This window comes from Halyomorpha halys, unplaced genomic scaffold (assembly GCF_000696795.3).
Source record: "Halyomorpha halys isolate HHAL.00 unplaced genomic scaffold, Hhal_1.1 Scaffold78.1, whole genome shotgun sequence".
Lineage (NCBI taxonomy): Eukaryota > Metazoa > Arthropoda > Insecta > Hemiptera > Pentatomidae > Halyomorpha > Halyomorpha halys.
This window is the reverse complement of record NW_027108467.1, coordinates 236,300-251,226: the sequence shown is the minus strand read 5'-3', so window position 1 is coordinate 251,226 and position 14,927 is coordinate 236,300. Positions and strand designations below refer to the sequence as shown.

Genomic DNA, 14,927 nt, shown 5'->3' with positions numbered 1-14,927 from the left:
GTTTTTGAGATATAAATTTTTCAAGAAGTAAATTCACTAACTACTGATCTTTCAGTACGTCCCATACAACATTTTTCTGAAACGTTGCTTTTTAAAAAGCTATATCTCGAAAAATATTTAACGTAAATAACTCTATTAGTGCTCATATTATAGAAAGTTTACTATTCTTTAAATGACGTTCTTTTAGGTTTTCTTGTGTTGTTCCTACTTTTTAAGATATAGATGTCGGAATGAAAAAGTTTTTTTTTTATCGCTTTGAAACAGCCGCCATTTTTTATTCCCCCTACCTATACCTGGCAGACTCATCAATTTTGAATATTAATTATACCTAGTTTTCAATTAAGTAATCAAAAATTGGGGTGAGATAACTGCCTTTTTCCCCTCTTGGGCTCTTGTACTATCATACGGTGCAACCTCCTAGTGGAATTCGCCATTCGCCAGTCCTCATCCATTCTTTCCTTTAAACAACACCTATTCCTCCACTTATTTTATAACCAAACCTCCACATCATTGTAATCAAATATATAGATATATATTGATTAGCTTTATAAACTGAAGTAAAGCTAATATACGAATGTAATTTCATTTTATTATTTGAAAATTTGTAAATGCTTGCCCGATTATTTTTGCCGAATTATTTTTTCATTCAAAAGAAACTCCAGCAGTTTCAGGGTACTATCCTGTGACATGTTGTAAAGCATACTACTTAATAAAGAGCGAAAACTGACTACAACCATACGACACATGAGCATCAGGATGGCCACAAAGGTGGCAAACACCCATAAACATTTAATAACCTTCACAATGCACTTTCATATTTAAGATATTATAATTTCTCATTGGATTCTTAATCTTAAATAAAATCTCTGTTCTCACAATGCTGATTTAAGTATTCTAAAAAAATAAAAAAACCTCAACTTCTTTTGTTATAACAAAAAATCTGGTAATCTAGAAGACAAGTGTAATGTAGAAAATAGTTTCTGTAATTAAAAAAAAACAGTGATACACCGAAAAAGTGTTGTGAAAAAAACAATACAAAAAATACATTATGCATCAGTAACGATAGCCAGAGAAAATAATATATACATATACAATCAGACGAATGTAAGTACAACATATAGTCATGTATTGTATGTAATAACTTTGTTATTCTAAGAGAACTATATTATTTATGGTAAAAGGTTTAGTATACTATAAATAATATAGTGTAGCTGTTCATTTATCCTAAGCTTGCTACTGTAGATTTTAATGTCTTTTTGTAACAGCACTTTAGACTGCTTAGAAAAAATCTGGTTGAGAGAGTTTTTTGGAGTGTAAAAATTTCAAGATGAGTTACTATTTGTTATGATTTATTTAATCAGTTTCGTATCGTATGCTTATCTCTTGTAAAATATAATCTTCAAGCTTTAATTGGCTAGTTAATGTTAATCAATAAATTTGAAAATAATTTTAGGTGATGTATTAAATACAATACATCAAAGAAAGGAACGTACCCATGGTAACGCTTTGCGTGACTTCGAGGGCTTTGTTGCGTATATCTAGAGCCGATGATGAAGCAAACATTAAATCCACCAATTTGTCAGCAGATTTGAGGAAAGCTTTGAAATAGGTGCTTTCTACTCTTTGTTTTCGCAAAATGCAGTTATATTCCTTCCTCCTCATCTTCCACGAATCGTCTGTTCCTGTAACAGTAGTCCGTCAAGATACAAACTGACAATTTATTAAAGTTGATTAATTTAAATAAATTAGATTTGATCTCATTAACGATAAAAATTCACTGATTAAAAAAGGAGAATACATAATCGAGACAATAAATATATTTAAACTATCAGTGGTTGTTATTGTTGTCTGGGACTTTAGGGCGTAAAACCCTGAGGTCATCAACGCCCATGTTTCGTGCTTTATAATTCTATTTCATTTATATTTATAATTCTATTTCACTTTATTTTTATCTTTAAATAATTTCGAAAAAATATTTAAATAATAACTTCTTTTGGTATTTTTTATTACGTATAACAGATTTTCTGGTTTAACTCATATTCAAAATGCCATTCCTTTTTAAGAAAACTAAGACCATTTCCACGTTCTTCTGGTCATCATTCAGAGCATCCGACCTACTTGGAAACTATCAGTGACTTGGACTACAATATCCATATTTAGACGTTCCTAGTTTTTATGTAGTACCATTGTCTTTATGTAGTACCATTGTCTTTATGTAGTAACAATGTCTTTATGTAGTACCATTGTCTTTATGTAATAACATTGTCTTAGTACCATTGTCTTTATGTAGTAACAATGTCTTTATGTAGCAACATTGTCTTTATGTAATAACATTGTCTTGATGTAATAAAGTTGTCTTTATGTAGTAACATTGTCTTTATATAGTAATATTGTTTAATGATACTATATGAAGATTAAAGTCTTGTAGTAACATTGTATTCAAACCATTTCAAAACCTTTAAAAAAACATTGATTTTCCATTCGGAGCTCTACATCTTAAAAACTACCAACAACACTAGAAAATCTAAGAGAAAATCTGAAAGCAAATTTTTTTAAAAATCTACTGAAAGATTAGTAGTTAGTTAATTTATTTTGAGAAATCTATATCTCAAGAACTATGTGACGAACTGATGTCTTTTAGCACTCAAATTAAAGCTAGTTTAATGGACTATAAAGATGTTTATGACCTTTACCTTCGTAGAAATAGTGGTTTTCATGATATTTACTTGAATAAATTGATTTATAGTTGTTCGGACAATAAATTTGATTTATGAAAAACTTTATTTCAGAAAAACATTGGACGTAATGATGTCTGCCAGCGCTCAAATCAAAGCTAGTTAAATTTACTACAAAATAGTTAGTTATGTTTATCTTTGTAGGAGTAGTAGTTTTAATGATATTTGACAAAATAAACTCTCAAAGCGTTAATTTCTAGTTGTTCGTATAAAATATTGGATTTTTGAAAAAAAATATCTCTAGATCCATAAGACACAAATATGTCTGCCAACATTTAAAATAAAGGAAACTTAACTTTCTATAAAGTAGTTTATGACACTTATCTTCGTAGGGGTAGTAGGTTTTATGATATTCACATATGAATATAATTTTGGCAAATGAAAATTTCTCCGAACTACTATAAATCAATATATTTTAGCAAATGTCACGTAAACTATTACTCCTACGAAGATAAACATCATAAATCACTTTATAGCTCATTAAACTAGCTTTAATTTGAGTGATAATAGACATTTGTACGTTAAATGGTTTTTGAGATATGATTTTTTCAAAATAAGTTCACTAACTACTGATCTTTTAGTATGTCCCATATAACATTTTTATGAATTGTCGCTTTTTAAAAAGCTATATCTCGAAAACTATTTAACGTAAATAACTCTATTAGGGGTCATATTTTAGCAACTTTACTCCTCTTTTAATGACGTTCTCTTAGGTTTTCTGGTGTTGTTCCTACTTCTTAAGATATAGAGCTCCGAATGAAAAATTAGTTTTTTTTTATTGCTTTGAAACAGCCTTCTTTGTTTTATACTCCCTAACTATACTTGCCAGACTCATCAATTTTGACTATTAATTATACATAGTTTTCATTAAAGTAAACAGAAATTGGAGTGAGATAACTGCCTTTTTTCTCCTAGGCTCTTGTACTATCACCTCTTTGCCACCCACAAGGACTTTTATCTTCCTTAATTTTTCCCCATATTCATCTCTATTGAGGCAGTCTCGACTTGAGATTCCTAATATTTATTACTCTTTCTTTTAGCTTTATATATTCATTTACACTTTCACTTAAATTTATTCGTATGAGTGATAGAAAAAAAAAGAGAAAATTTTGTAGAATTGAACCATTAGAAAAATTAAACATACCTTAAACTTAAAGAACGATAAAAAGCTGGGGAAAATGTACAAGGGCAGAAATAATAAATAATAAAAATTAAATAAATAAAAATAAATCAGGTATAATTCTTGTACACAATGTAGAAATGTTTATAATGTGACATTTAAAAAAAAAATGTGCTGTTACTATTTTTATTAATAGGATAATAATTAATTGTGATTCGCTAGTTATAAGTATGCTATGTATGAGGCATCCGAATGAACTTGGCAAGCACAAAATTTCGCTAATAAGTGTTTTTCTCTCTATTAGAGAGGGAACCTAATGACTTTAATAACAAGCCACCAGAGAGCACTTATTAGCTCAACTCTATGTAAGCATATCCTTACCTTACATAGCACAATCTCACCTTACTTTGCAATACTCAACTGTAATCTCTGCATTGAACTTTAAACACTGCACATGTACCTTTTGTTTTGAAAGTTTCAAATACTTTCACTCATTTTGAAGCTTCAATGAAAATAAACATTTCCTTTTTTTCGTTTTGTTGAATAAATATAAAAATAAAACATGTCATACAGGTAAACTATTGTATAAAATATAAGTATACTTGTTAACAGGATAATCGCTTTGAACCAATTAATACTTGTTATTGATGGGGTTTCATAGATCGATGGTGATGGATATGATTTTGTAATTCTCTGTTAATTTTGAAAATTACTTAGGTTTAAATTAGTGTGCCAAATTTAACAAAATGAAAGGAAACAGCTTGTAACTAGGTGTACATGATATTTAAATTTTGGTGGTTCTTTAAACATGCTATTAGATAAATTAAATAGAGGAAAAATATCAATGTTAAAACTAAGATGCCAACAACACCTATCTCTGTCAGCACACATTCGTCCAGGAACTATATTCTAAAACCAAATTCACAGCGTGCTTAACCCAATTTTTGTATCCTACCACCTTAATCACATTTACGGAGTGGAGTGCAACCATTTAACCACTGTGTAGGCTCATAAATTTGCTGAAAAACCCATCTCTCTTAGGTCTGAATATTTTAGACACCATTATATTTTCGAAAATCTTCAAGTTCTTTCATCAATGTAAGAGGCTGCGTTTCATATTCGTAAAAAACAATTGGTAAGATTCTAACTTGTAAGATTTTCGACAAAAAGCGAAATTTGTAATAGAAAAATCAAGCATCTCTAAATAAAATGGTACCTTGGACCATACGTTCATTTCTTCACCAATTTTGTTTTTTCTACTTTCGTATACCTCAAATACTTAAATTTCATCTAGGAATAAAGTTATCTCGAGAACTAATTCTTTACCAGCTTTTATCAACGTAGTTTTATAATTTTCTTATCTTCACCTAAGAGTTTCGAAGTACCAAAATGCGTGATATTTGGATTAATTATAGTAAATTGAAATAAATAATTATATTAATATATTAATAAGGGAATATAATTCAGGTTATAGCATTGCAGCATATACTATGGGGGTGTAAGGTTGTAGGGCTTACTCCTTAGTTTTTTTTTTCTTGTTTTTTTTCCGGTCCCTTTAAAACAGAAAGAAACAGTGAATTAGTGAGTGCTGTGAAAAAAAGGAAATAAATCGTGTTAGGTATTACCTTTTACTATCCATTCTAAATGGTACTAAATTACGATAACGGCCTCAATAATTGGTTTAAAAAATTTGTTTATCCGAAAAAATGATACAATTAACTGTTATTATAGAGAATAACGGAACTAGTATATATGGCTATTGCTGACTACTGACTGATAACTAGTGAAGGTCTGTCTGATTGACTGAATACTGAATGAATGAATGCCGTCTGGGAGATCGGGATGGGAATATAAAGGCTTAGGATTGCTGACTAAGGTCTGGGCTTTATCAGTGCAGGTGCACTCGTACTTGCGTCCTTAACTCCTCCGGGCTTTTTGAGAGCGAAGTCTTCTGAGCAAAAATAAAAGGAAGGGTTTTTTTTTTTAATCTACTTGTTTATTTCTTTGTAAATATTAGAACCAGGCTTTGGCTCTACCATCAAAATGTTCTGGTGGGTCTTCAGGAAGTGGACTTTGGATCAAGTTTGGGTTTAGGAAAGGTTAACGGTTACATCTTTTCTTAAGTTTATGACAATGTTGATAAATATGAAAACTTATAAGGTATAAACAGATTATATAAAAGAAATAGGTAATAAAATTATACATAGTGATGTCATAGGCTTCCAATTCTTCTACTTCTATAGTACCTATATCTAATTGTTGTAATTCGCTAAAAGTATAATTAGTTGATAGGAGTGAACTATTGTTGATATTATAAGGAGAGGTTATAGGAATATTTACATTATCTTCATACGTAGGTGGGATACTAATGTTTACAAATTTTTCATTTTTGTTTAAATTAATAAGGCTAGTGTGATATAAATGGAATAATTGTACATTGTTTTTTATTATAGTTTCTATTATATTAACATTGAAGGTTAAATATTGATTCAATATAGGTATTAGCTTAATCATAGGAGTAGTTCTTATTTCTATGGGTTTACAATATTTTAAATCTACATTTTTACATAATGATAATATATGGTACATTTGTCTTTTATTTCTAAAACATGTTTACAATAGTGATTCGAGTTATATTTTATACATTTTCCATTATAAAAACCATTTTTGTGTCTGATTACTAATTGTTCTTTTAACTTTAAAGTAATGGCTTTGTTATCTCTTTTTGCTGGGTATGATAATACATAGTATGTGGTTTTGGGTAGAGTTTTCAATGGAATGTTTATGAAGTAATAGATAAGTCCGTTTTTTGATAATGAACAAAAGGTGTTGCTGAGTATCCAATTTAATTCTATGTCATGTGATAGTGGTTCATTGTAAGGTATTTTGAGGTGTTTTAATTCTTGTGTTGTTAGTATGCTCGGATATGTATTTCCTAGTTTGCATTGTTCTAGTGATAGTTCGTTGTCATTTATTTGTGTTTCATTTAAATTCAAAATAGCGAGTAAGTTATGTTACATTACCTTAATAAGGGTTATGTCAGCGAAATTGTTTATCTTTTCCATGTAACTTTTATATCTGTTTAAAATAATTATTTCTTTGTTAAGTTTAGTTGTTAGTTGTTTGTTTAGTGTTAGTCTTTCGTGTTCATTATGTTCAATATGGTACATGTTTCGTTCGATTTTTGTTAGAATGTTATCGTATTTTTCTTTGTCATTAGCGTCCATGTTTCCTGTTATCCAACTTATTGCCATACCTAATCCATTTATTAATCCTCGTTTTGTTCTGTGAGTGTTTCGTGTATTGATTATGTGATTGAGTTGTTCTAGGACTTTGTTGTATTTATGTTATACTATATTGTGTAGTGTACTGTATTCTTTATTAACTGTCATGAATTTTATATTGGTTCCTAAACTTTTAATTTCTTCTGTTAAGTTTGTTAAATTTTTATAATGTAAGAAGGTGTACCAGTCTTCGAGTACGTAGGATGGGTTTATTTGGATGATCGATGCTCCTGGTCCGTCAGATAGGTCTTGTATCATTAATGTTTGTGTCTGGGAAATGAGTAGGGTCATCAAAAGATGAGACGTTAAATAGACCATCGTCGAAGTCGAAGTCATTCTCGTCGATTCCTGGAAAATTGTTACATGAATTATTTTCTAATTCTCGGATAATTTTGTTTATATCGTCATTATTAATAGTTTCTTTATTTTGGTTAGGTTTTTTCCTTTTAACTCTCTTGGGTCTTTTTACCTGATCTGGGTGTAATTTCTTTTGTCTTTTTGTTTTCCCTTTTCCTTGAAATTTTCCATTAAAATGTTTTCCTTTTTGATATCTTGGGTCGGTTTTCTTTTTTCTCTGTTGTTTAATGTAAACGTCTTCCGGGATGTTTGCATTTTCTCTGGTTTTGTTTGCTTTTTCTATATATTTTTCTTTATTCTGCTCGATGTTTGCCTTAATTCTTCCGTGGAGTTTCTTCATCTTCTCATGATAATCCTGAATCAAATATTCTTGTATTTCGGGTGTTTCATTAAATATTTCGTTAGTTATGCCAAAAGTAATTTCGTTGGGCGTCATTTTTAGATCTTGATGTAAAGAGTTATTGTGTGCGATTATTACTTGTTCTAGTTTTGTTTCTTCTCCGTCTGTTTTGTTTTCTATGTTTATAAGTCGAAAGGTTTCTAAGAGCGATGAGCTTGCGCGATTCAATAGTCCTAATGAATTCGGGTGATTTGGTGTTGTATAGTGTAAATTGATGTTGTGGTATTTGGCGAAGTCTTTAAAGAGATTGTTGTCGAATTCACGTCCATTGTCACATGAAATTGTTTTTGGTTTCGGGAAGTATACTAAATATTTTTTCAAGGTGTTTATAGTTTCTATTGCATTGTAACTGGTTGTATAGCGTGCAAAAATTCTTTTTGAAAATGCATCTATGATTAAATAAATGTAGTATATAGACATGTGTATGGTGTAAATCATTAAATCTGTAAAAGGTTTTTCTGGTGTTGGTGTTAATTGATATTTTTGTCTAATTGGTCTTCTGTCATATTTTCCTTTGTTGCATATGTCACAGTTGTTTATTATGTCCGTTATGTGGTCTCTCATATTAAGCCAGTAAAATCTAGTTCTCAAGACTGAGTAAGTCTCATTTATTCCTCTGTGGTATGTCTTCGCTATGTGATAGTCCAAAATGAGCGATTTCAGATCGTTAGTATCCTTTACGTCTGGTAAGAGTTTGAGGTATCGTTTAATTTAATAAAAAAGTTTGTCGGAAATTTTTCCCTAATTAGTGTTGCTATTTTGTTAAACAGTCCGTCGTACCAATTATTTTCGCTTTCTATAGAGTTTGATGTAGGGGAACAATATATTCTGTATGTTAAACTAGGTCTAAGGATTTCCATAAATTTTGCTTCTATGTCTATGTCTTTTTCGTGATAAGGCCATGTAAACTCGATTGTATTTTGTATCTTATTAGTAAATAGATTTTCTGTCTTAATGTCAGAGTGTCCCTTTTTTATTATTATTTGGTATTTCTCTATGTTAATCGGTTTAGTTTTGTCGTCGACAATGAATATTCTGTTATCTGAAGAGTGTTGCGACTGTTGTGTTGCTAGGGATATATTATCATGATTCTCATTATTTTCTTCAGTTTGTTCTTCTGTACTTTCATTTTGTTCTTCAATGTTTTCATCTTGTTCTTCAATATTTTCATTTTGTTCTTCAATATTTTAATTTTGTTCTTCAATACACATTTCTCTCATTAGATCCGTGATTTCTTGGGAATAGTTCAATGGTCTGGTTTCTGTAAGGAAAATATCAAATTCTGGTTCTTCTTATTTTCTTTCTCTTATTGGATATCTAGATAAATGGTCGGCAACTTTATTTGCTTTTCCCTCTATATACTTGATGTCGTATTCAAAATCTTCCAATAGTAGTTTCCACCTGATTAACCGTGCATTTTGGGTTTTACACGTCTTTAGATATTCTAGAGGTTTGTGGTCTGAATATATGATGAATTTCCTTCCATATAGGTATGGTCTAAAATGATTACATGCCCACATAATGGCTAGGCATTCTTTTTCGGTTGTAAAATAATTTTGTTCTGCTTTGTTTAGTGTCCTTGAAGCAAAGCATACTGGTAATTCCTTGTTGTCTTTTCTTTGTGCTAAAACCGCGCCAATAGCATAATTACTTGCGCCAGTTGTCAAATAAAAATCTTCGTTGAAGTCTGGTATTTGTAGGATAGGGCTATTACATATTAATAATTTTAATTTTTCAAAGGCTTCTTTATACGAGTCGGGGTTGATGTCTTTCTGTTCTTTTTGTCATTGGAGATGCAATTTTTGCGTAATTCGGAATCATTTTTCTGTAGAACCCTGTAAGTCCTAAGAAGCTTTTAATTTCTTTTTTCTGTTTATGCAATTTGAATTCTTTGACTGCTAATATTTTTTCCGGGTTAGGTTCTATTCCTCGTTCATTAATAATGTGTCCTAAAAAGAGAAGTTCTTTTTAGCAAAATTCCGTTTTGTCAATTTGTATTTTTAGATTGCGCTTTTCTAATTTTTTAAGTACTATCTCTAGGTCTTTCCAATGCTCATCGTAGTTTTCTGAAAATACGATTATATCGTCCATATATACGAGTATGTTAAGTGTGTCCGAAAATATTGTATTCTTCGCTCTTTGAAAAGTTGCAGGTGCGTTTGATAACCCAAATGGCATTCGTATAAATTCATAGTGTCCTTGATCTGTCGAGAATGCTGTCTTTTGAATTGACTTTTCGTCCATTTTTATTTGGTGGAATCCTGAACAAAGGTCCATTGCTGTGAATACAGTAGCTTTTCCTAATTTTCCTAAAAGATGTTCGATGTTTGGTAGTAGATATTTGTCTGGAATTGTTTCTCTATTTATTTTCCGGTAATCTATAACAAGTCGTATTTTTTTTCTTTCCGCTTTTGTCTGCTTTCTTGGGTACTATCCATACAGGCGAGTTGTATGGGGAATTACTAGGTCTAATAATTTTTGTTTCCAACATTTTTCGTACTTCTCCCTTGATGTTTTCTTTAAATTGATGAGGGTACCTATAATTTTTTGAATATATGGGGTCATCCGTTTTTGTTTTGATTTTATGTTCAAGTAAGTCTGTAGCTGAGAGGGGATCATTGTCTCTTTTAAATACCTTCGGATATTTTTGTAATAAATTAATTAATTTTTGTTTTTCCTGAGGTGGTATATGGTCAGATCTAATTAAATTTGGGATTTGTTCGATTAGTTCATCCTTTTGCGATTGCGGATTTATAATTTCTATTTTTTCCTTCTGTAGATAATATGGTGGTAGATAAATTGTTTCGTTGACCTTGCTATCAATTGTTATGTTGTTTCCGTAGATTCCTGGTTTTATTTTAATTTTATCATCGTTGTAATCGATAAAGTATAGTCCACAATTTTGTTTTATTTCTATTTCATTTGTACCCTTTTTTAAATCTAACTTTACTATTTCATCTTCCATAATAAAGGGGAATTCGTTGTATTTGCTTTTTATCGTGTTGTTCTCAAAATCGATTTTAAATTTCATTTCTCTCATTGTCTGGTTCCCTAATAATATTTCATAGTCGGGGCTAAAGTCAAAAAGATAAAATTTAATTTTTTCTGGGCTTTTGAGAAAATTTTCTTTACAAAATACTGAAATGATTTCTGTTCCTACTTCTTCTCCTGAAGCTGTTTACAATGAAGTTTTCTTTTTGTCTTTCATAGTTTGGAAGTACAATGTCAGGTCTAATATAATTTTTCCACGATCCTGTATCTATTAGCCATTTTCTTTTCGCATGGTCAATAACATAAGGTAATGGGTTGGAATTTTCGGATTTTAAGTTTTCGGGTTGTTCGGCAGGTTTGGTTCTAAAAAAGAATTATTCGGATTTAATTTTTCAAGTTGTTCCCTTAATTCTCGAATTTCTTTATCTTTAGGGTCTTCATGTTCTATTTGTAACATGGGTTGTTTTGGTTGGTCACCGGATGCGCTGACTGTTCTCATCGAAACTGTGTTATTATCTTCTTTGTTATTGTTATTATTATGATAATGATTTCTATTTTGATAATGATGGTTTCTATGTTGACCGGAACCGTTGAAGTATCGTTGTTGGTCTTTTCTTGGCCATTCTCTATTATATGGTTGATTTTGGTTGTGATTATTATTGTTATAATTTTGTTGTTGATTATAATTTTGCTGTTGATTTTGCGGATATTGTATCTGTTGGTAGTTTTGTTGAGGAAGATATTGTTGTTGTTGATAAATATTTGGATTGTCTTGATGTTGCCAGTTATTGAATCGTTTGTGGTGTTTGTGTTTCCTTTTATAGTCATTATGTCTTCTATAGTCATGTTCTCCCGGGCGTCGCATACTGCCGTTGTTCATTAAATCGTCGAATAAGAGATGGTTTTCGTTTTGGATTATATTTCGTAAATCATCGACCGTTTTGAGTTTGTCAGTCTTCGTGATTAGGTAAGTTCGAATGTTTAGTGGCATGTTCGTGAAAAAGCAGTATAAAATGTTTTTCTCTAATGCGTTAACAATGGTTTCTCTGTCGCATGCGTTTTCTATTCTGTGCCTTGAAATTATTAATGTTCGTATTTTGTCAATTCTGTGGAGGAAATCAAGTGGGTGTTCTTTATTTTAAATTTTACTGTTAAAGAGTTCGAAAGTAAGTTGTTCAATCGACCTACTGTCTTTGAGTGTTCTTTCTAGGCAGTTTAAAAGGTCTTCAATTTTATTAAATTCGCATGTGGTATTAATGTAATCGGCTTCGTCTGTCAGTTTCGCGAGTATTTTACTTAATAATCTTTGTTCGTTTAATATTCTAAATGAATTGTCAGGTTTACATACTATATTGTATACTTGTCTGCATACAGTCACAAATTTAAGTAAGTTATGTGGATTACCGTTAAAATTTGGGATATGATCGTAATCAGCAGATTTGATCTGAAAGCTTGCCATTTCGTCTATTATTTTTAAATTATTTTTTCTGTTATTTCTTTTAACAAATCAGACCTAAAAATTCACAAAGAAAATATTTAACTTAATTAAACTTACAATTATTGAGAACGCTGTTAGTAGATCTCCGGGGTGGTAGATCCTGTCCTTGAGCTGGATACCTGAGGTCAGTGAGTCCTGCTAAGGTTGTTCGTCTCGTTCAAGATCTGAAGAATTGAAGTAGGTAATCCTCGTAAGGTAGGCCTGATTCCAAATCTTCACAGGTGAGGAACTTCGGGGTGATAGATTCTAATCTTGATGAAACGTGTAGTTCGAGAAACTGCGATTAATTTTGGTTAATGCAGTCCACGTTCGGGCGCCAATTACGATAACGGCCTCAATAAGTGGTTTAAAAAAATTTGTTTATTTGAAAAAATGATACAATTAACAATAATGATCACTTAATTATAAACTGTTATTATAGAGAATAACAGAACTAGTATATATGGCTATTGCTGACTACTGACTGATAACTAGTGAAGGTCTGTCTGACTGACTGAATACTGAATGAATGAATGAATGCCGTCTGGGAGATCGGGATGGGAATATAAAGGCTTAGGATTGCTGACTCAGGTCTGGGCTTTATCAGTGCAGGTGCACTCGTATTTGCGTCCTTAACTCTATTTTAAAAATCTGGAGGTGAGGGGCCTCCTCGTAACTCTTAGTGGATCTCTAAAATGTTAACAAACATTGAATCGACGGATAAACGTCCGAGAAGTAGACTGAAACGTAGATGGTAGAATTTCACTATAACTAATTTAAAAGATTTGGGTTTGGAGGGGTGTTTAGGTTCTACAGTAACTAGAAAAAACAAAATTGATGGGGAAATAAAAGGGAGGTTGAACGAGGGAAATGCTTATCATTTTTCAATTTCGAAACTGCTTAGCTCGCGCCTTCTATCCAAAAAATTAAAAATTAGCATTTATAAAACAATTATCCTTCCCACCGTTCTTTATGTAGGCGAGGCATGACCTCCTACACTAAGGAATGAACAGCGCCTTATGGTTTTCGAAAATAAAGTACTACGCAAAATATTCCGACTGAAAAAGGATGAATTAACGGTAGAATTTAGAAGACTACACAACACTGAACTAAGGGAACAAGACTCAGTAAATATAATTCAATTTATATCATAGCAACTTATAAGACGGGCGTGTAAGGTTGAGGGCTTAGTAATGAGCGGATCCCTGAAATGATAATAAACACTGAACCGACGAGTAAACTTCCGATGAGTAGACCGAAACGTAGATGGGAGAATGGCGCTAAAATCTTATTTAGTAGATTTGGGTTTGGAGGGGTATCACTGAAAGGATGTATGCAGAGAGCGTTTGGTGGTATCAGCATCGTTCCTTCGGGTTCGTTAGGCCTTTCCTATTATTATTAGTGTTGTTAATTTATAGATTAAATAAGTACTTACGATGCCTACTAAATGGTCCATTCATGTAGTTCTTAAAACTTTGGTACGGATAAAAAGGCTTATCCTTCAGGTTTGGGTGAAATCCAATTTGCTAAACAATGGAAAAACAATTTTAAAAATAAAATAGCATATTAATGATATTGGATAATATTTAGTGAAGATTATTAGAGTTTTTAATTTAGATTGAACACAAACATATTTGAAGCCATGTCATCAATCACTCATTGTTTCAGATTTATGTGAAATTTGGTAAGCATTATTCCTGTATAGAAATATTATTGTATTGTTTTATTGTTATCAGTGTTCCCCCATCCTTATATCATAGTCTTTTCATATAAGTTGTTTTACATCATTTGCGCATTCTATATTTTGAATTCGAAATTCCTAGCTGAATCTACTTAATTTATTTATAAACTAAAACCATTTTTTATAATAAGAAATATATATATAAACTAAAACCATTTTTATGTAATATATTTATCAGGTAGTCAGTAGTTTCACCCGTATTTTCAATCATGAGCGAATAATTCAAACGTTGACTACGATTACAGAACTTTACTTACCAGCCTATTTGAGCAAAAAATAATTCCATGTACAGACTAGTATAAGAAAACTGACTATTAGCATAACAATCATGTATACACGAAAACATTTATTTAAAAATTCAGTTTATTTGTGAGTTTCAATTCAATCTTTAGATGACCTCTCTTCAGACCACTGCCCGGTTCTACTTCACATCCATTCTAATCCTATTCCTAGACCCTCTCCCCCTTCAATGGTTACAGGACGGGTAAACTGGAATAATTTTCGGACTGATCTTGAAAATGTACTTGACTTAAAAATTCCACTAAAAACAAAAGAACAGATCGACTCTGCTATCGAAATACTTTCTAGATCGATAGGAACTACTATCACTAACAATACTTCACCAATGAACATAAAAAGTTTTAGAGAAAACAACTTACCTCGGTCACATACATACAAGCATTATTAACAGAAAAACGCCGGGCAAGAGCGAGTTGGCACAGAACAAGATATCCCTCGGACAAAACTCATTACAATATATTGTCTAACAGACTAAAAGCAGAAATTAGAAAACACAGAATACAACATTTCCAGAACTTAACA

General features: G+C 31.2%; 1 protein-coding gene across 6 annotated transcripts in view; it reads right to left on the bottom strand.

The window, feature by feature from the left end:
• Positions 1–14,927, bottom strand: part of LOC106692934 (cytochrome P450 4F5) — a 59,920-nt gene that overhangs the window by 29,608 nt on the left and 15,385 nt on the right. For 5 of the 6 annotated variants that reach the window (XR_010843251.1, XR_010843250.1, XM_067046789.1 and 2 more), the window contains exons 4-5: positions 13,800–13,890; positions 1,494–1,682 (exon numbers count right to left, since the gene is read on the bottom strand). Coding sequence is in view for 4 of the 6 variants with exons in the window: in XM_067046789.1 (XP_066902890.1) it covers positions 1,494–1,682; positions 13,800–13,890 (280 nt within the window). In the remaining 2 variants the exon portion in view is untranslated. The remainder of the gene's footprint in view (positions 1–1,493; positions 1,683–13,799; positions 13,891–14,927) is intronic. The other variant, XM_067046790.1, reaches the window with a different exon arrangement.